We start from the raw sequence: 20,969 nt of genomic DNA on the forward strand, positions 1-20,969 counted from the left end.
AAAAAAAAAAAAAAAAAAAAAAAAAAATTCAAGAAAAGGGGATAATACCAGGGGGAAAATGGCCTAGGGCTTTTCTTTGAAGAGTTGGGGGGCAGAGGTAACAAATTTTAGGGGAAAAGCAACACCTATGTAATTAAAAAAATAAACTTTTTTTCTCTAGAGGAATTTTCTTAGTTTGGGAGCATAAAAATACACAGAACATTTGGCTTTATTCACAACGTATTTTATGAAAACTCAGGAATAACTCTTTGAATTTTTGGGAAACCAACAACATTCTCAAAATGATGATAATCAATTTTATTGTGCACTTCTGCGCCCTGCCTCCATAGTCCTACCACTAGGTCCCCTCTCCTCCACAGTCAGGAAGTTCCTCCCTGTGTTCAAACACTGGTCTCTTGCTGTATTTCCTTAATTCGATCTTGGTGACATGAAAGATGTATTATGAAATGGGCTTCAAAAGGGCTCAATGCATTGGCTTGTTGGATTTCTTGGGCCTGCAGGGAGCCCCAAACAGATCTCCAGCCTCCCTGGGCTCAAGGGGCTCCTCCCCACCTCTCTCCTCCATGAAGCTCTCCTGCCTCACTGGGGCAGGTTAAACGCTCAGGCTCTGCAGTAACAGCCTTGGTTTCTGAATCTTGGTTCTGTCATTTACTAGTTCTGGCACCCCGGGCAAAAGACTAAGCCAAGCCTCAGTTTCCAAATCTGTAAAACAGGGATATTTACAGACTGACCCTTAGGGCTGCTGTGCTAATGCCATTAAATGATGAGCACTTAGTACTCAACAAACAGTAGCCATGATTCATGTTGTTATTGGAATCACCTGAACATCCCCCATCCCCCCACCACCCCAGCCTAGAATTCAGACACTGATGGAAGCACTAAGGAAGTTACCAGGAAACCCGAAGTTCTGAATTTAAGGAGGACTCTAAGAGCTCATCAATGCACATGGGTTTATCCAGGTCTAATAATCTATTTATTCCCATCCTCTCTGTCCTTTCTCCAAGGCCCCATGACCCAGAGTATAAAGTAACCCAGCAGGCACAAAACAATTAGAGAGCAGGCCAGTGGCTTTCCGATGCCGGAGATGGCATAAAAAGAGAAGGGGCCCTCAAGGCCAACCTCTGGGGCAGGCCTGTGTGAGTGGAAGCTGAGGGAGGAGGAGAGCACCTCGGAGGAGCTCTAGCGGAGATGACATACCACTCCAGTTTTTGGCCATTTTGAACATGTTTGCTGCTCTGGCGTAGATTTCACATGCTTCCTCTATTTTGGATGAGCCTCTGGGGAAAAAGGAAAGAAAAAAAGGAGACAATCTAGTCTGCTATCCAGGAGAAAGCAAGCATTTTGCTTCAGTGCCGGTACAGACGTGCCCCTACCCCTCACCCTTCACCTGTGAAGCCAGCTTCCCGCAGGCCTCTTGAGGCTGTGGCCCCCGCCCCTGCATACAATGGCACACTCAATTCAGGAGGACTGGGGTAGATACTGGGTGCTCGCTGGGGTTGTGGGGCGAAGAGTTCCTGACCCCACCACGACCCCAGGGTCTGACAGCCTCTTCTACTTCCTGCCTGGGATACTGGGGGCCCACTGGGTCCCAGGCGTGCTACAAATCCCTTTTCCCCAGGAGACTGCAAAGCATTCTGGGGGATTAGCCCAGTTTAAGACATCGTGTTGCTTTCGCAGAGGGAGCCTTAATTCTGTGCCTTGCAACCCTGGAGTGTGTCATTACCAGTTCAGGACTAGGCATATATATCACACAGCCATACAAAGAGACGGGAAGCACTATTTTAAAATGTAGATATAAAATGTTCCCGTTTGTGTTTAAAAAAAAAGAGGGTGGGCTGAGTGCGGTGGCTCATGGCTCCTGTAATCCCAACACTTTGGGAGGCCAAGGTGGGTGGATTGCTAGAGCTCACGAGTTCGAGACCAGCCTGGGCAACACGGCAAAACCCCATCTCTACAGAAAATACAGGTGTGTGATGGCGCACGCCTGTAGTCCCAGCTACTAGAGAGGCTGATGTGGAAGGATTGCTTGAGCCCAGGAGGCGGAGGTTGCAGTGAGCCAAGATCAAGATCACACCACTGCACTCCAGCCTGGACAACGACAGGGCCAGACCTTATCTAACAACAACAACAAAAAAAGAGTGAGAAGAATAGAAACATACATGTTTATATAAATATAGGATATTTCTGGGCAAATACACAAAAACCTAGTAACAGCATTTTTCTCTCAGGTGGAGCCTGGAGAAGGAGGGCCAGGAGTGGGAGGCTAACTTACTCACTGGGCATCCTGCGTTTGTACTACCCGAATTTTTTTTTTAACTGTTTGCACATCGTTTCAAGAAAATATGTATATACACACACACACATAAACACACACGTTTATATGTGTGTGTATAGATATGTGTATATATGTATATATGTGTGTATATATCTATACATAGAAATACACACACACATATTTTTAAGTATTAGGATTTATATTCGGCCCTGTGGTCCAGCAATGAATTACATTTCCAGCAATTTATCCTAAAAAACGAATAAGTTACATGGATGTTCCGCAGAGCATTATTTAAAACAGCAAAACCCCCCAAAAACTTAATGTCCAACAGTAGAGATACACTGGGAGATAGACAGGAATTTAAAAACATAAAGGGCAGCCTGTTTGGGCAGCTTCACTCTGGCTTCTCGACCTCCACATGTACAAAATGAGCTTCCTGGGGGACCTCATTAGCACCTCAAACCCGTAAGTCCCACTGAATCCTTCTGCCGTTAATAATACAACCAAGCTGAGCCCGCGAGGTCTGTAGTCTCTGTAACTGCTCAAACTCCCATCATCCACATAATCAGTAGAATAAAATCCACATACTCAGGAGTCCCACCAAATGGATTTCAGGGTCTCTCTTCACTGACAGAACTAGTGTTGAGTTTATTTTTAAGGAAGAGAAAAGGGAGGGGTGGGTATTTTCCCATTTAAATTGTCCTCACCATCTCATCCCACACCCTGTGTCAACTGGCCCAATGCTGTACCTGGAAACTTGTCCATACCAACCCAGCTGTGGTGGGGCCCAAAGGTAATTCTGGGAGCTGGGATGTGAGCATTCCTTCCCTCTGCACTGTGGATTCAGTGTGGCCAACCTGCCCATCCCTTTGAACCACATGAAGTGCTCATTTTATCAAACCAGAGTCCCACAGCCACACTCTCTCGGATTCACTCAGCAGGTCTGGATGGGGCCTGCAATTGAGATTTTTAACCACTGGGGTTTGGGGGGCCCAGGTAATTCAGCTGATCATGTGAGTTTGGGAAGGAAAAACTGACTGAGACTGACTATCTGGAAAGCAGCCACCAGCAATCAGGGGCCAGGCCTGGCAATGTCAGCAGGCAAATAAATGCCCCCAGGGCGGGTGGGCTGGTTGGGCCAGGGATCCTGGTCTCCTGAATCCACATCACACCAGGTAAATAATCTATTTATTCCTATCCTCTCTGTCATCTTGTCAGATGAAAGCCTACTTCCTGCCTTCTGGGGCTGTGCTGATGCTGTACCCTACCTTCTGCTGTCCCCCGGAAGTGGCCCTCAGCAATGTGTTCTTCCCGCACTTGCCCTGCTGCACCCCATCTTCCCTCACCCACCTCACCTCAGCCGGCCCAACACACCTCGGGCCTTGTTTGGAGTGACTTCTTTTTTCTTTTTCTTTTGGAGACGGAGTTTCGCTCTTGTCACCCAGGCTGCAGTACAGTGGCATGATCTCAGCTCACTGCAACCTCCGCCTCCCAGGTTCAAGCAATTCTCCTGCCTCAGCCTCCCGAGTAGCTGGGATTACAGATGTGTGCCATCACACCCCACTAATTTTTGTATTATTAGTAGAGACGGGGTTTCACCATGTTGGCCAGGTTGGTCTCGAACTCCTGACCTCAAGCGATCCACTCGCCCTGGCCTCCCAAAGTGCTGGGATTACAGGCTTGAGCCACCATGCCCAGCCTGGAATGACTTCTTTAGAACCCATTCAGAGGTAAGAAACTTTCAAAACCTTCTCTGGCTGAGAATCCTGAAGGGTCCTTTGGGGCCTGGCTACAAAAAACCCTCAGAAGGACCTTCTCTGGAATGTTCTCTTAAAGGGACATTTTCACAGACCTTAATCACAGGTCCGCCCACCCCACAGATTCCCCAGCTCAGCCTTCCCTTCTTTTTGAGTGTGACTAAGTCCTATCCAGCTCCATGTACTCTCTGAAAAAGCTCAGTCCCTGGATGAGCAGAAATGACCCACGTCACTGAGTGGCCCACAGCAGGCAATCAACAACGAGAGGAGTCAGACCCAGCCGGGTTTATTTCAGCTCAGAGGGACAAAGCAGACACAGGACAGACACAAAGTCTACCAGCTGCCAGGGCTGAAACTCTATGATCGCCTGCCTCCTTCTTGCCCTGCACCCCGTGGTTTTGCCCATTACCACGGCCAGGGGATGACAGGAGATCTCTGGAGTCCCATCCTCTTCTTTTAGAAATGGGAGTGAAGTCCCCAAAGGGGAAAAGTAACATGCCTAGGTTCCCGTGGAAGATCCTGAAGAAGCCATTCACATACTCATTTATTCACCTGGGGAACAAGTATCCGAGCATTTATTATGTGCCAGGAGATAACAGCAGTACATGAAAGAAAAAGTTAGCTGGGCCTCCTCTCCTGAGGGCCTGGGCGGCAGCGCATGTGACAGCTGACTGTCCCTCCCCCACTGACCTCCCCCAAGCTGCCTCTGCTTCACTCCTCCCATCCCACGGCTCTGAGCCGCTCTGGGAATAGAGGGAACTGGTTTGGGCTGCCTGATGCAGGGCTGTCTATAATTACCCGCTCAGCTTTGCTCTCTCCCCCTCCAAGGCGGAGGAAGGAGTCTCAGGTCTCCCAAACACAGCCACCAACCTCAGCGACTGCCATATGGAAGGCTAGGCGCTGCCAGGAATGCACAGACACCCGGTGGGACCTGGGCCAGGGGGTACTGCAGGGCAGAGTCTCAGCCCCCTCCTTCCTTCCTCCATCCACCAGGCACTTCCTGGCTGCCAGAAATACACCATGCCCTGACCCACCACCTGCAGCTCCCGAAGGACCTCATGAGGTAGGGTGGACAAAGTCAGGCCCCCATTTTGGGTCCTGGACTCACTCTATCTCTCTTGCCTCTCTGGAAGCCACAGGCACAGGCCTATGGCTTCCTCCTCAGACTTAAGGCCCACTGCCCCAAGTCTCCAGTCAGCACCCTCAGTGGGGAAGGTGCCCTAGGGCCTGTCACATGCCTGTGAGCCCACCTAATGCATGGCTCTCGAGACCACGTGCCTTAATCACAGCTGGCACATGGCGCTCCCTGGCTCCCGGGCACTCCCCCAGAAGGAGCCCACAGCTCTTCACAAGAGCCCTTTGGGTGCTACCCTTGCTTTAAAGGGGAGGAAGCTGGGGCTCAGAGAGGGTGGAGGGCTTGCCCAAGCTTACCCTGCCAGGAAGCAGCAGGGCTGTGAAAGAGGACTGGGGCCCTGAGGATCCAGTGCTGCCCTTGTCTCTCACTCAGTAATCAGGAAGGCTTCCCTCCCCATGCCCAAGCGTCCTCGGAAAAATGAGGAGGGAGGACAAGGTCCCTTCCTGCCCCCGCCCCTCCTCTAGATTAAACAAGCCAAGGAACCTGTACCGCCGAGGCTTCCCTCATCTCACAAGCAGAGGCTGCTCTCTGCTGGAGCTGCGTGGAGCATCCTCTAGGCAAAAGAGGATGAATTAAGTCAGCCCCCTACTGAGCCTGCCAGTAACAAGACAACAGGCAGAAGGAACGTCAGAAAAAGTTAACGCTGCCTGTGGTGCAGGGTCCACCCTGGCACAGGGAGCTGGGGGCCACCAGCCCTGCTAGTCCATTGACTGCACCAGAGCTGGGAGCTGCTAGAGGTTCAGCATCCTGAAGGCACTGCCACCAGTATCACCTGGAAGTGCAAAACCACCAGCTGCCTCCCGCCACTCTGCAGTGGGCCCCGCCTGACCAAGCAGGGTATGAGTTCCTGCGGGGTGGGGCCTGGGCCCAGCTTCACTTTCCCATCTCTCCACAGTGCTGGCACAGGCCCCGGTTAACAACGGTGAAAGGATAAAGTGTCACAGGCTAACTGCCCAGCACTGAAATCGCCACAGGACCCTCTTGTGACATGACTGTCTAGGCAAGGACAAGGGGTAGAAAGAGAATGACTTTGGGGTGGCGAGACCTGGGCTGAAGTTCATTTCAGGTACTTTGCTAAGTGTCCAACCAGGGGCTAGTTATCCCTAAGGCTTTTTTTTTTTTTTTTTAAATAAGAGATGGGGTCTCCCTGTGTTGCCCAGGCTGGTCTCGAACCCCTGGGCTCAAGCAATCCTCCTGCCTCTGCCTCCCAAAGTGCTGAGATTCCATTCTTTATCTATAAAATGGCAGTGTGGCTGGCCACAGTGGCTCACACCTATAACCCCAGAGTTTTGGGAGGCTGAAGGAGGAGGGTTGCTTGATCTCAAGAGTGTGACACCAGCCTGGGCAACACAGTGAGACCCCAACTCTACTAAAAACTAGCCAGGCATGGTGGCATATGCCTACAGTCCCAGCTACTTGGGAGGCTGAGGTGAGAGGATCACTTGAGCCCAGGAGTTGAGCCCAGGAGGTGGAGACTGCAATGAGCTACAATCATGCCACTGCCCTCCAGCCTGGGCGACAGAGCAAGACCCTGTCTCTCAAAAATGAAAAATGAAATAAAACAGAGACAATGAATCTGGCCTGGGAGGAGTCTTTGTGAGGATTAGAGATGACACACATTCAATACTTGGCACAGAGAACAGAATGGAAGAGGTGCTCAAATGGTTGCCATTATACAAAGGAAGAGAAATACGCTCAAAGGGGTGCCTGCCACCCAGCAATAGGAATTCTAAAGAGTTGCTTGTGGTGGTAAAAATAAAATAAAATAAATGCTGACAGTAGTCAAACAGGCCTGGCCTCAGTGCCAGATCATCGCGTGCCAGCCTGCGTTTCCTCATGTGTAACTAGGGATAAGACTCCACACCTTGCAGTGCTGCTGAAGCATGAGCAATCTTGCAGGCAGCACCCCACGGCGTGCCCAGCAGAGAGCCGGTCACACCATGGGCGCTCAGTAAACAAGAGCATCCCTCTCATCAGGCCCCGCTGAGGACCGATTCCAGGCACACTTCCCTACTTCAGAATCGCAGCATGGGCTTCATTTCCACCCCAGATTCGCTAAGTGCTGCTCCTCCTTTGGCTTCCAGAGTCCTGGCCTCCCACCACCCTCTGCCTTACTGCACAATGCTCAAAACACATACAGGCCCATGGCCCTTCAAGATGGTAAGCTCAGAGCCAGGACCTCACCTGCCACACGGCACACAGCCTGGCAGGTGCTCTGTTTCTTATTTTCTTATACGGATGCCCCCCTGCACCCCAATGGGATTACATTTCACCACAGACCAAGGGCGAATGTGCTTCCTTTTCCTTAAAAGGTGTTCTCAAAGACCCTTGTCTTTCAGTAGCCCCATCCCAAAAAGGAGACAGAAATGTTTGTATGGCCAGGCAGCAAAGTTCCATCCATCAGGAAAGCCAGGAATTCTCAGATTCCCCAGAAACCTTGTGTGCTCTCAGGAAAGACTCCACTCTGAGACTGGACAAGAGATGTCAAGTTTTCAGTTGTGGATCTTGGCAGCTGGCAGGGCACTGTGATTCACCAGGGTGCCCACTGGAAATGGTGCCGGGGTCTCTGCACGCTCTGCAGAGGAAGGTGGTCTGGAGGGCAATCTGGAAGCTCATGCCCACACCAGTCTCAGCCAAGATCCCATGCAGGCCCTATACAGACAAGCTGGCCCTCCCATGGTCCCGCAGTTACTGCCTACAGGTAGTTCAAACAGGAACTGATTTGTCAAGATCTGATCTTGGGAATGCACTGTTTGTATACAGAACACCCTGCCACCTATTTCTCCAGCACTTCTAGCTCAACTTCCAATGACAATACCCACTAATAAAGATGACAGTGAGCCCTTAATAAACATTACCAGAGCCAGGCACCGTGCTCCCACCACTTCCCACGCATCGTCTCATTTATCTTTAGAACCACCCGAGGAAACAGTTGACTAGGATTTTCATTTCACAGATGAAGAAACTCCCTCTACACGTTTTTATCCAAGAGGAAGGAAGTTTTTATTTTGGCTGTTTTGGCGGCAGGGGAGGTGGCCAGGAGACATCAGGGATGAGGAAAAGCCACAGGAAACAGAGCTGCCATTCAGAAGCCACACGATCCCCAAAGGGCACAGCAGGCACTCTGGATTTACCAGGAGACATGCAGCAGGGAGGGGGAACTAGTGCGCCTGGACTCAGCCGTCCCCTTCTGCTGCTTGCTCACTGTGCTGTAGTTAGGAAGTCTCCGTCTTTTTGCTTCCAGAGCAGAAGTTTGAGCTGCACCCCCATCACCAAGGGGAGGAACAGGGATGGCTTTGAGCTTCTCCTAACTGGCTGGTGCTGTCGCCCTCAGTGGCTGCTGGTGCATCAAAGCCCCCTAGCGTCTGGCAGCCCAGAAATAATGAAGAGCAAGGGCGGCGTCTGAGCACCGAAGCGGGCGACAGCACAGACGCCCACCGCCTTGCGTCCCAGGTGAAGGCTCTCTGACTTGCCCTTTGATAGGAGCAGAGGACCCTCAGTGTGGGACGCTGTCATTGCTGGGATTCCCAAAGGGGAAGGGAGAGGCACCAAGGACAAGCTGAGGCCCAACACTCCCTTCTCCAGTCCCGGCAGCTACCAAGGACCTGAATAAAGGTGGGTTATGAAATGCTGAACACAAGCAAACCCAGATCAGAGAGGAGGACGTGCCTGAGTGATTCCCACCCGTCAAACAGGTCCTCCCAAGCTGGCCTCTGACTGTGCTCCCAGCTTCCAGGCACACAAGCTCCGGTCAGGCCACCCTCCCATCCTCCCTGCCCTCTGCCCTCTGCCCTCACCTCACTCACACCCCCACAGCACCAGGTCAGCTCCTCTGGGAGCTGGAAGGAACTGAGATGAACACACCGGCTCTTTTTTACAAATACTTGGAGAAAACGGCCATGGGACCACAGTTAAGAGGGTGGCGGCTTTCCAACACACCTAGTTTGCCAACAGCCTTCCCAAATGTAGTGCCCAGAGATGGTCATGAACCTTGAGGAGAAACTACCGAGGTAGCACAGCAAAGGGGCTAAGTGAGAAGGCTCTGTAATCACACAGAACCAGGTTTGAATGCCACCTCTCCCACTTATACCATGTGGCTGGACAAGTAAGTCAACCTCTCTAAGCCCCCAAGTTTCTCTACCTCCACGGGGATTTTGTGAGGACTAAATCCATACCATCTATCAGCAGGTTGAGCCTGGCCCAGGCCTGGGTCCGAGTCAGAACGAGCACTTAATAACCTGCATCTGCTAGTATTACCGGCACTGCAACAGCCTCCTGCTGTCACTCTCCCCCACACCAGCTGCTGCAGTCCTTTCTAGAAGGCAAACAGCAGCTCTCCAGGATGGGCCTCCCTTAGCCTCCTCGGAGCTCTTCAGTGCCTCCTCCAGGTCCAGCCCTTGCTCACTAGGCCTTCCTAGTCTGGCCTCACCTGCCGCTTCCACCTTTATGGTCTAACGTGGAACTCCCTGTGTTCCATCTTCCTAAGGCATACTCCATCATAACCCCTGCCTGGAGTGCTGCTCCCTGCCAGAGAGCACCCAGAACTCCTGTTCATGCCCCTGGGGTTGGGACCTCTCCCCCAGGAAGCCATTTCTGATCCGTCTGGATCTCAGTTCCCTGTCTTTCCAGGCAGAACTTCCCCTCATGCTAGATCTCTGTTGCACCATCCCTGCTGCCTAGAGCACCCTCCCCGGCCCCACTCCCCAGCAAGTCCTGGGGTTCCTTGGGACCTAGCTCACTCCTCACCATGAGCCTCCCCCTGGTTCACGCTGCTTCCTCTGAGCTCAGTCACAGGAATGATATAATCGAGCCCTTCCTTACAGTAGGTAATTCCACTTTACTAGCATTTGCTGTGCATCCTGCCTTCCCAACCAGGTAGCAAGTGCCTTGGGGCTGACTTAGCTGCTCCCTCCAAGCACACAGTCCAACAGCCCACTAATCCCTGGGCCAAAGGGACCAGACACCCAGAGCCACCTAGGAAAACTATCACCAAAAATCCAGCTCGTGGCCCCATTCCCAAACACAGCACCTGAACTTCTCCTCTTGTGAAGAAAAAGAAAACACACACACACCTTCTGTCTCCTTGCAGCCTCTAAAATAAAATATTTTTCACCTAATCAATACAGTCCATCAGCCCCAGATGTTTCTCCACACCAGGCAATTCACCATCATGTTCTTCAAGTTCTTTTGCTAAACATTATCCAACCTCAAACAAGGGGCGTGGCCCAGAACCCTTTTCCTGTTCCTTCCTCTCTTGGAAAGATCCCTCCCCTTTGTGTCTTACCAGCCTCTGCCAGGCTCCTACCCCAGTCTCTTCCCATCCCCAGGCCCTCCTCCCAAACCCCCTTCTCCAGCCTTCTGCAGACACCCCCAGTCCCACCAACTTCCCCAGGCTCTGCTTCTGAGGGGCCACCACAGACCGTTCTCTCTACAAGTCCACTAGTCCTTTCCCAGTCCTCCCCTCTGTTTCCACAGCCTCCCCTTGACCTTTTCGGGTCCCCCCATCAGCACAGATCCCACCCCCCACCCCCCGCACCACCACCCCCTGCCAAACTCCCTTTACTTCCTCTGCCCAGAGCCTCATGCTCCTCTCAACCCTACTAAGTCTTCGTGGATCCCTTTACTGCTCCCTTTCAGCTCCTCTTAGCACACTCATGTTTCTATCTCTCCCTCTCCTGACCCCTCCCAGACCTCTCCTCTCGGGCGCCCACCTTGAACCCCATCAGCTCTCTGCACACTCCAAACCTGTTTCCTTCTGGGAAGTCACATTAACAACAGCTAACACTCTCAGAGATGTAACTCCACGCCAGGCTCAATTCTAACACTCACAGCAAATGGGAGGCAAGTTAGATTTGTGATCTCCTTTAACAGGGAGACTAAACCATTTACCCAAAGTCATGAAGTAAGTGGCAGAGCCACATTTCAAACCTGGGCTCTTAATACTTCTAAGCCACTAAAATTATCACAGGATGGTGGTGTCAGCTTTTAGGAGCTACCGTGAGTTTTATGCCATGTCACGTGCGTTAGTTCTGTCTCCCAAGCCTTTTCCCATCCCTCTTCTCAGCATGTTCCTGTCATCCCCATTACTCGAGGATCACACAGCAGGAATTTGATCCCCAGTTTTGATTCTCTCAGTCCCCGTCTCTCCCTGTTATCCCTCCATCTCCTTGGCCAAGCCACCACCACGAGTTCCCCCACCCAGGAGTCTCCAGCCTCAACCCAGGCCTCCTCAGGTTTTTTTCTTTGCTTTTTTTTTTTTTTTTTTGAAACGGAGTCCCACTCAGTTGCCAGGCTGTAGTGCAGTGCAGAGGCGCGATCTCGGCTCACTGCAACCTCCGCCTCCTGGGTTCAAGTGATTCTCCTGCCCCAGCCTCCCGAGTAGCTGGGATTACAGGCACCCGCCACCAGGCCCAGCTAATTTTTGTATTTTTAGTAGAGACGGGGTTTCACCATGTTGGTCAGGCTGGTCTCGAACTCCCGGCCTCAGATGATCTACTCACCTCGGCCTCCCAAAGGGCTGAGACCGCCACAGTCTTGACTCCATCATCCCGGTTCCTCCGCTCAGCTGCTCTTAAACTAGTCACTGCTAACCAGGGCCGTACTCACCCCAGGCATTCCCCATACTTGAGACGCGGCTCACTGCTCCTAGGATCATCTAAGCCCTGAGCCGCTCCAAAGGTGTCAGCCCCCTTCAGCCTTCACCCTCACTGCCCAGGGCCCACGCAAATTCACTGCCCCGGGGGATGAAAAGGTCAGTCCCTCGGGCAGGCGTCCTCAGCCCCAGGCCCCATCACTGCCGCCTGAGAGCCTTCACATTCCCCTAGAGCTCTGAAAAGCCTCCGGACCTGGCTTATCTCCCGGACTCCCTCCCTCCCCCCAAGCCGGTCCCCTCCAAGGCTTCAGGACGTATTCCCTCGGTTCAGGTTCTCCCCCTCCCGCTGGCCTGTCTTCGGCCTGGGTCCCCTTCCTCGCCTCAAGACAGTGTCGCCTCTGTCCGTGTGTCCTCAGCCCAAATCCCTTCCGCCATGTCAGACCGTCTCTCCTCAAACCGTGTTGCCCCGGCCCAGGCTCTTGGCCCTCAGCCTGTGTCGCCTCTGCCGCTTCAGGCCATGTCACCTCATTCCAGGTTCCTCTCCGTCCCCTCGGCCCGAGCTCTGCGTGCCCTAACCCGCCACCTCCGACCGTGACTCCTTCGTCCTCTCAGCCTAGGTCCCGGCCGACCCCTCAGCCCGGTTCTCACCCAAAGAGGCCAGAGAAGAAGGACTGCGAGTTCTTCACTTTGCGCTCCGCCTCGGCCAACAGCGCCATCGCCTCCGCTTCTTTCCCGGAATTGTCCATGGCGGCCACAAAAGGACTCAGCAAAGCGCCCGACACTGGCCCTGGGAAGACTCAGCCGCGGCCGGGCCGCGGAACACAGATCGGGAGAAGTCGCCCGGCTGCGTTGACGTCGCACCGGGGCGCGGCGCCTGCGGCCCGGAATCACGTGACTCGCGCTGGCCAACCAGAGGCCTCGTAGCGCAGCGCCCGCTCCGCCGGCCACGCCCCCACCAGCCGCCGCACGCCGCCCGTGACTCGGGACCCCCCAATCGGCGTCCCAAGACCTCAACGCATGCGCACACACAGGACAACGACGCCCCACTTTCTCCTCAGCGCTCTGTACCTCACCTCCCACGTGACCCTGCGGAAGGCAATGGCAGTACTCACCGCCGAGGCCCCGCCCCACGGTGTTGCCGCTGGATCCTCCTCCACCAATCAGCAGCAGCCCTCGGCTCGCGTTGTTAGGGGGGCCACCCCGCGCCCTCCCTGAAGTACTCCGGCAGAGTCAGGTGACCGCGGACACTCACGTGACAACTCGGGGCCCAAGCCCGGGTTTGACAGTTCTGCGCAGAGCTTAGTCCCGCCCCACGGCTGGTCTCGCCCGTTTCTTCACTTGGAAAAGCGTTTGTGGGAAAAGGAAACCGTTCTGCTTTTTCTTGCTCCCTCTACCGGCCAGTACTGGAACTGCTTTGGGGAGACCGGTGAAGTAGTTGAGAGACTGGAAACAAAAACTTAAGAGGTTCTCTAACTCTGGTTTCATAAAAAATAGATGAAGAGGGCCGGGCGCGGTGGCTCACGCCTGTAATCCCAGCACTTTGGCAGGCCGAGGCGGGCGGCTCACCTGAGGTCATGAGTTTGAGACCAGCCCGGCCAACAGGGCGAAACCCCGCTCTACTAAAATACAAATATTAGCCGGGTGTGGTGGCTCACGCCCGTAATCCCAGCTACTCGGGAGTCTGAGGGAGGAGAATCGCTTGAACCGGGGAGGTGGAGGTTGCAATGGACCGAGATCGTGCCACTGCACTTCAGCCTGGGCGACAGAGTGAGGCTTAGGAAAAAAAAAAGCTGAAGACAGCGTGTTAAAAAATTCAGATTCGAAGATGGGCGCGGTGTCTCGTGCCTGTAATCCCAGCTACTCGGGAGGCGGAGGCGGGAGGATCGCTTGGGCCCAGGAGTTTGAGTCCGGTTCAAGTCCCGCCTTGGGCAGCATAGCAAGACTCTGTCTCTAAAAAAAAAAAAAGTTCAGATTCAAACACACCTCCTGCTGCCCCAGAAAATTGAGTAGTTGGTTTTTGAGACAGGTCTCACTCTTTGGGTTGTTGGTTTTGGAGACAGGGTCTCGCTCTGTCGCCCAGGCTGGAGTGCGGCAGCACAATCATAGTTCACCGCAGTATCACTTTGTAGTGCCAGAGAGGAAGGAAGTATTCCACACGTGTGCTCACACACAAAATTAGGGGGTATGCCAGGGTGCCAACTGAAAGAGTTCCCAATGGCCAAAGCTGGAACAATTTGAGCAGCAAAATAAAGTAGTATTGCATTATCATCCCAAATATAAAGTATCCATGAGCCTGTGGTCATAAAGATGAATAGAGAAAAATAGGGAGAATAGACAAATAGTTTGTGCAGAAGAATTCCAAATAATCTGTGTAGATACTCTGCTCTCAAGAAGGTGAAGGATACCTCCCCATTCTGTAAGTATGGACTGTGCATAGTGACTTCCTTTCAAAGAGGAGGGTGCAGGAAAGGGGAGAAAAAGACTAAATTTACAGTGGAGAAACCGGACTTTGACATCCAGGTTGTTGGGTTAACCTCAACATTGATAAGTCATGTGATTAAAATGGCTCTTTACTTCTGGGATCTTTCAATCTAATCATGAAAAAAACACTAGACAAATTCCCATTGAACCACATCCTCCAAAACACTTGCCTAGTACTCCTCAAAACTGTTGGTGGGCGCAGTGTGTCACCTGTAGTCCCAGTACTTCGGGAGGCCAAGGCAGGAGGATCACTTGAGGCCAGGAGTTCGAGACCAGCCTGTCCAACATGGCGAAACCCTGTCTCTACTGAAAATACAAAAAACTTAGCTGGGTGTGGTGGTGCATGCCTGTAATCACAGCTACTTGGGAGGCTGAGGCAGAAGGATCACTTGTACCCGGGAGGCAGAGGTTGCAGTGAGCTGAGATCACCTCATTGCACTCCAGCCTGGGCAACAAGAGGGAGACTCAGTTTCAAACAAGTAACACTGTCAAGTCATCAAAACAAGGAAAGTCTGAGAAACCGTCACAGCCCAGGATACATGGATGCTAAATGTAATGTCTTACTTTGGGTGGGATCCTGGGACAGAAGGGCATTAGGTTAAAAAAACCAAGGAAATCGGCCGGGCGCAGTGGCTCAAGCCTGTAATCCCACTTTGAGAGGCTGAGGCGGGTGGATCACCTGAGGTCAGGAGTTCGTGAGCTGCCTGGCTTTCGAGAGCAGCCTGGCTAACATGGCAAAACCCCATCTCTACTAAAAATACAAACATTAGCCGGGCATGGTGGCGGGCACCTATAGTCCCAGCTACTCAGGAGGCTGAAGCAGAAGAATTGCTTGAACCCGGGAGGCGGAGGTTGTGGTGAGCCAAGATTGTGCCACTGTGCTACAGCCTGGGCAATAGAGTGAGACTCCATCTCAAAACAAACAAAAAACACTAAGGAAAGCTACATAAACTATGAAGTTTAGTTAATAATATTGTGCCATATTAGTTCATTCATGGTAATAAATGTACCATTCTAATATAAGATGTTAATCATAGGGGAAACGGGTATGTGGGATTTTTTTTTTGCTGTCATTGCAATTTTTCTACAAATCTAAAACTATCCTAAAAATCTTCTTTAAATAAAACAGGTTCGAAGGCCATACCCACAATGGTTCCAATTCTGAGTCTGTGGTGGGTCAGAGGAATCTGCATTTTTATAAAACAGAACCCCATATAATTAAGATGCAGCCAGACCCGGTAGCTCATGCCTGTAATCCCAACACTCTGGGAGACCAAGGTGGGAGGACTGCTTGAGCCTAGGAGTTAAGGACCAACCTAGGCAACAAAGCAAGACCCTATCTCTACAAAATTAAAAAATGTTTAAATTACTCCTTGGGAGGCTGAGGTGGGAGTATTGTTTGACCCCAGGAGTTTGAGGCTGCAGTGGGCTATGATGGTGCCACTGCACTCCAACCTGGGCAACAGAGTGAGACCCTGTCTCCTCTCAAAAAAAAAGTAAAATTAGGATGCAGATAATCCAGGGACCACAGTTTGAGAAACCGCTGTTATCTAGGGGGTTGGCTGAGCAGAGCAAGGCATAAGTCTTCCCCCAACTCTCTTCATACATGAATAGACTTGCCTGGACCACCCACTTGTGGTTGCCACTGTGTCCTGACCACAGAGCAGGTGGGGGTGAGCCTGGATTACCACAAGCAGTTTTGGTTCCATGTCTGTCAAAGCAGCAGCGCTATGTAAAAGCTTCTGTTTAAGCTGTTCCCTTTCAGGGTAATTTGTCATGCAGCAACAGATAATATACCCCTCAGCCTTTTCAACCAGGGAGTATTTTTCCATTTCCAGAGTTCATTGGACTTATTTAGGATGGGATCCAAACAATATTAGCAATCACATGAGAGCTTGTTAACTAGTAGCTGTTCATTTCTTATGGTGCACCCTTCCAAATGCTTACTTTACATTTTATTTTTATTTATTTATTTTGACATGGAGTCTCACTCTGTTGCCCAGGCTGGAGTACAGTGGCACGATCTCTGCTCAGTGCAACCTCCACCTCTGGATTCAAGCAATTCTTGTGCCTTAGCCACCCAAGTAGCTGGGATTACAGGCATGCACCACCATGCCTGGCTAATTTTCGTATTTTATATTTTTAGTAGAGATGGGGTTTCACCATGTTGCCCATGCTGGTCTCCAGCTCCTGACCTCAAGTGATCCGCCCACCTCGGACTTCCAAAGTGTGGAATAACAGGCGTGAGCCACCACACCTGGCCATAATTTACATTTTATTTAACTGATAGGTTGCAGGGGTTGAGGAGGGGCAATTTTCATCCCATTTTACAGATTGAGAAAACTGAGGCTCCCACAGGGAAAGTGATTCGCCCTAGTTTACAAGGAGGTAAGAGGAGCCAGGATGGATGAGGTTCATCTGACGTCTGAACCCCTCCCCTTAACTGCAGTGTTCCAACTGCTTCAAACTCAGCGTCCACCTCTGCTCCCCTTCCCTCCCAATCTTTAAGCCTTAGCTGATAGGTGGGCCCTCTATGAAACCTCCTGACACTGCCGTCTACTTTCCCAGCCCCTCAGAACACAGCACACCCTACCATAGACATGATCATACCCCGATGCAATCAATCCTCTGCAGTCAATTCCCCATCTGAGCTAATGGCATCGACTACAGCTGCTCAGGCTCAAACCTGCCCTGCCAACTCGATCTGTCCTTTCCTTGACCACCTCCCACTGACGTGTGAGTCACTGACAACTCTGTTGCCCAGGCTGGAGTGCAGTGGCACAATCTTGGCCCACTACAACCTCCACCCCTCAAGTTCAAGTGATTCTCCTGCCTCAGCCTCCTGAGTAATTGGGACTACAGGTGTCCAACATCATGCCTGGCTAATTTTTTTGTATTTTTAGTAGAGATGGAGTTTCATCATGTTGGCCAGGCTGGTCTCAAACTCCTGACTTCAAGTGATCCACCTACCTTGGCCTCCCAAAGTGCTGGAATTACAGGTGTGAGCCACTGTGGAGTCTACCTTTCTTTTCTTTCTGTCTTTCTGACGGAGTCTTGCTCTACCAGGCTGAAATGCAGTGACATAATCTCAGTTCACTGCAACCTCCGTCTCCCGGGTTCAAGCGATTTTCCTACCTCAGCCTCCCAAGTCGCCGGGATTACAGTCACGTGGCACCACACCCAGCTAATTTTTGTATTTTTAGGAGAGACGGGGTTTCATCATGTTGGCTACTATGGTCTTGATCTCTTGACCTCATGATCCGCCTGCCTTGGCCTCCCAAAGTGCTGCGATTACTGGCAAGAGCCACTGCACCTGGCCATGGAGCTGCATCTTGAGTGGTCTAGCCTAACTGTGGTCATTTCCCTTCTCACTAACAGGGATCAGTTTAGAAGCGAACACAGGCTCAATGAGACATACAGGCATCTGCTGGGAGCTGTTAAAGTTTTTCTCACTCTTAAAAAGGGAGGCAGGGAGGGGGGTTGTTTTCTCTTCCCTGACTCCCCTGCCCCCTGCAGGTCTGGATTTTGGTTCAAGGTTATTCTCGCCTCTGCTGGAGCCCTGGTTCTGCCCCTGCCCCTGCCCTGGGTCCCTGATTCCAAGGCTGAACCCCCACAGGGACAACCAAACTCCATGATTGTTTAAATCAACACCAACTCTTATGTTACAGCCAAAAGCATTTCCAGTATCAAGACCCAAAATCACCTTGTTTGCTTATTATTACTGCTACCTTCCTGCTCCTACAAGGGAAGGTCCGTGAGGAAAGGGGCCTGTCTTACTTCACTATCCCTGTTGCACCGATTGGCAACGTCCAGTGCATCCTACAGCAGGTGCTTCGTGGATGTTTGCTGAATGAATGTCCAAATCAACATGCCTGTCTTCTCCCCAAGGCCCCCAGCCCCCAGGGCAGGCCACAGCTGACTCACCTCCTGGCCTTAGCACGTGGTGGGGTTCCTAAGCCTTTATTGGATCAATAGGCAGGGAAGTCAAAGACAGCGGCTCAAGAACCCAATTTAATCAGATTTATGAGTTGACACGTACAAAAAACACGGAACAATGCAGAATTCATCGCAAGACTAGGGACTGAATCTGGAAGGCAGAGTCCCCGCCCTGGGGAGGGGCCCAGCATGCTGGAGATCTCAAGGTTTTTTCCCACTGATTCTCTACGTCTTGGCCTTATCTAACACACGAAACCAAACCCCACAACTGAGGCTAAGATTTAAGAGCTACCCAGAGCTAACTTTTCCCCTCCCCAAGCCTCCCTGCTCTAGAAGTGGAAGGGAAAGAAGGGGAGAGACTATGAACCTAAGGAGAGTAGAGCCTCCAGCGCCACTGGACAGGGACTGCATAGCTGTCCAACAACTGAGCTCCTCCTGCCTATCTGTGGCCAAATGCCCGCCACGTTTGCAGGCTGGTTGGCCAACGGGGGATGGGGAGGGTGGGGGGAGGCAGAGGGGTACCCCAAACACCCTGGAGAGGCCGAAGGGAGGAGGGGCAGCACCAGAGGCCCCATTCGGACTTCCTGCCATGGGAATCACCACTGCAGGGGGCCGATGTCAGCTCCCAGCTCTTCTTCCTTCAGCTGGAAGGGCTTCACCGGCCACTTCACCCTGACGATGGGCTCCACGTGGTCCTGAAGGCGGTGCCGCTTCATGTGGGCATTTCGACTCTTGATCTTGTCAAACACCCTGAGGAGTCGCCAGAGGACATGCGGTCAGAGCAAGGAGGAAGGGATCATGGGGGGCTGAGGCTGGGAGCCCTGGGGGCATCTCCAGGAGAAAGCTGGGTACCTTTCACACTCTCTGCATGGAAAAATGCCCTGGCTCTCCACACTTCCCGACGGCTCGGGGGTCCGCTTGGGGCCTGCATTTGGGCTGGAGCTGAGGATGGACTCCCTCCTATAACTCTTGGTTTTTATCTTTAACTCAGGAATTGGATGGTGGCTGGGTCTCTCCCGAGGGCTGCATGGGACCTGCAGAGGGAGCAAAAGTGACATAAGGGTGCTGACCTGTCCTGCTGTAAGAGAGGCACAGAGCTGAGGGTACACGTGTCTCCTGCAGGGAAACCCTTCCGTCAGGAGCATCCCCGCCCTCTGACCCCACCCTCCAACTCCACAGGCAGCAGGCACTGGGAGGAGAGACGAGCTCCCGACACTGCCCCGGTTCCTCTACCTTTTCCTCTGTCCTTTCCACCTCCTCCGGCTCTCTCTTGACCCTCTTTTCTAGCCCTGGGGCTCGGCCACAGTCAAACTTGATCATTTTTTTCCAGATGTAATAATACTCAACGCACTGAGCTACCGTCTTTGTCTGGATCTAGTGAAAGAAAACAAGCAGGCTGTGGCCGTGCCACGCGGGCCCTGGGAGTGTGACCTTGCCACTGGGCCAGCTGCCTCCTTTGGAAAGCCCTTTGGAAGGATCTCTTCCTTTGGCTTGGCGTCACCACTCACCACAAAGGCACAGGACCACAAAATCCTTCCTGGGGATGAGGCCGTTCAAAGTGCAGCCACACAGTAGCCACCAGTACTTAAGCCTGCACATTCTGAGCAGTCATTCCAGCCCAGGTATTCTTTCCTAAGGAAGATGCGCACAAAGGTCCCTCCAGGGACACTAACTGTGACATCATGCTAATAAATCGGAATGCCCTCTACAGGCAGAATACCACACAGACATTACAACAGCTAGGCAGAGCCTCTAAAGTCTTGGCAGGAAGTGGCCCACTCTAGAAGAAGGGGAGGTTTTGAGTGCACAGCACGAACCTACGAGATCATTTTCCCGTTCCTCCACTAAGAAAGGATCCCACTAAAAATAACTTCTGTTAAAAACAAAAGGGAAGCTGGGTTTGGTGGCTCACGCCTGTAATCCCAGCACTTTGAGAGGCTGAGGCAGGAGGACTACTTGAGGTCAGGAGTTTGAGACCAGCCTGGGCAACATAGCAAGACCCTATCTCTACAAAATATTTTAAAAATTAGCCAGTCATAGTGGTGCATGCCTGTGGTCCCAGCTACTTAAGACGCTGAGGCGAGATGAGCGATTGAGCCCAGGAGTTCAAGGTTAGAGTGAGCTTTTTTTTTTTTTTTTGAGACAGAATTTCACCCTGTCGCCCAGGCTGGAGTACAATGCCATGATCTTGGCTCACTGCAACCTCCACCTCCCGGGTCCAAGTGATTCTCCCACCTTAGCCTCCTGAGTAGCTGGGATTACAGGTACCTGCCATCATGCCCAGCTAATTTTTGTATTTTTGTAGAGACGGGGTTTCACCATGTTGGCCAGGATGGTCTTGAACTCCTGATCTCAGGTGATCTGCCTGCCTCGACCTCCCAAAGTGCTGGGATTACAGGCCTGAACCACTGCGCCCGGTCAGCAGTGAGCTATGATGTGTCATGGCACTCCAGAGCGAGTATCTCTTTTTTGAGACTCCAGAGTGCAATGGCACGGACTCGGCTCACTGCAACCTCCACCTCCTGGGTTTAAGCGATTCTTCTGCCTCAGCCCCCCGAGTAGCTGGGACTACAGGTGTGCACCACCACACCCAGCTATTTTTTGTGTTTTTAGTAGTGCCCGGCGAGCGTCTCTTTAAAAAAAGAGGCTGGGCGTGGTGGCTCAAGCCTGTAATCCCAGCACTTTGGGAGGCCGAGACAGGCGGATCACGAGGTCAGGAGATCGAGACCATTCTGGCTAACACGGTGAAACCCCGTCTCTACTAAAAAATACAAAAAACTAGCCGGGCGAGGT

The 20,969-nt window shown here is 52.1% G+C and overlaps 2 protein-coding genes across 10 annotated transcripts in view; both read right to left on the reverse strand.

The window, feature by feature from the left end:
* NAPA (N-ethylmaleimide-sensitive factor attachment protein, alpha) overlaps window positions 1–13,099 on the reverse strand; it is a 27,219-nt gene extending 14,120 nt beyond the window's left edge. For 6 of the 9 annotated variants that reach the window (XR_001004875.1, XM_011969849.1, XM_011969862.1 and 3 more), the window contains exons 1-2: window positions 12,408–13,099; window positions 1,198–1,277 (exon numbers count right to left, since the gene is read on the reverse strand). Coding sequence is in view for 8 of the 9 variants with exons in the window: in XM_011969849.1 (XP_011825239.1) it covers window positions 1,198–1,277; window positions 12,408–12,505 (178 nt within the window). In the remaining variant the exon portion in view is untranslated. Of the gene's footprint in view, window positions 1–1,167; window positions 1,278–12,407 lie in introns of all 9 variants that reach the window. The other 3 variants (XM_011969873.1, XM_011969837.1, XM_011969869.1) reach the window with 3 other exon arrangements.
* Window positions 13,100–18,238: 5,139 nt separating this feature from the next.
* The window catches only part of ZNF541 (zinc finger protein 541), a 76,066-nt gene continuing 73,335 nt past the window's right edge, over window positions 18,239–20,969 (reverse strand). The window contains exons 15-17 of the mRNA XM_011970083.1: window positions 19,410–19,550; window positions 19,029–19,210; window positions 18,239–18,926 (exon numbers count right to left, since the gene is read on the reverse strand). Coding sequence (XP_011825473.1) covers window positions 18,773–18,926; window positions 19,029–19,210; window positions 19,410–19,550 — 477 coding nt within the window. The 3' untranslated portion in view covers window positions 18,239–18,772. The remainder of the gene's footprint in view (window positions 18,927–19,028; window positions 19,211–19,409; window positions 19,551–20,969) is intronic.

The sequence above is a fragment of the Mandrillus leucophaeus genome, unplaced genomic scaffold (assembly GCF_000951045.1).
Source record: "Mandrillus leucophaeus isolate KB7577 unplaced genomic scaffold, Mleu.le_1.0 Scaffold120, whole genome shotgun sequence".
In the NCBI taxonomy this organism is placed as follows: Eukaryota; Metazoa; Chordata; class Mammalia; order Primates; family Cercopithecidae; genus Mandrillus; species Mandrillus leucophaeus.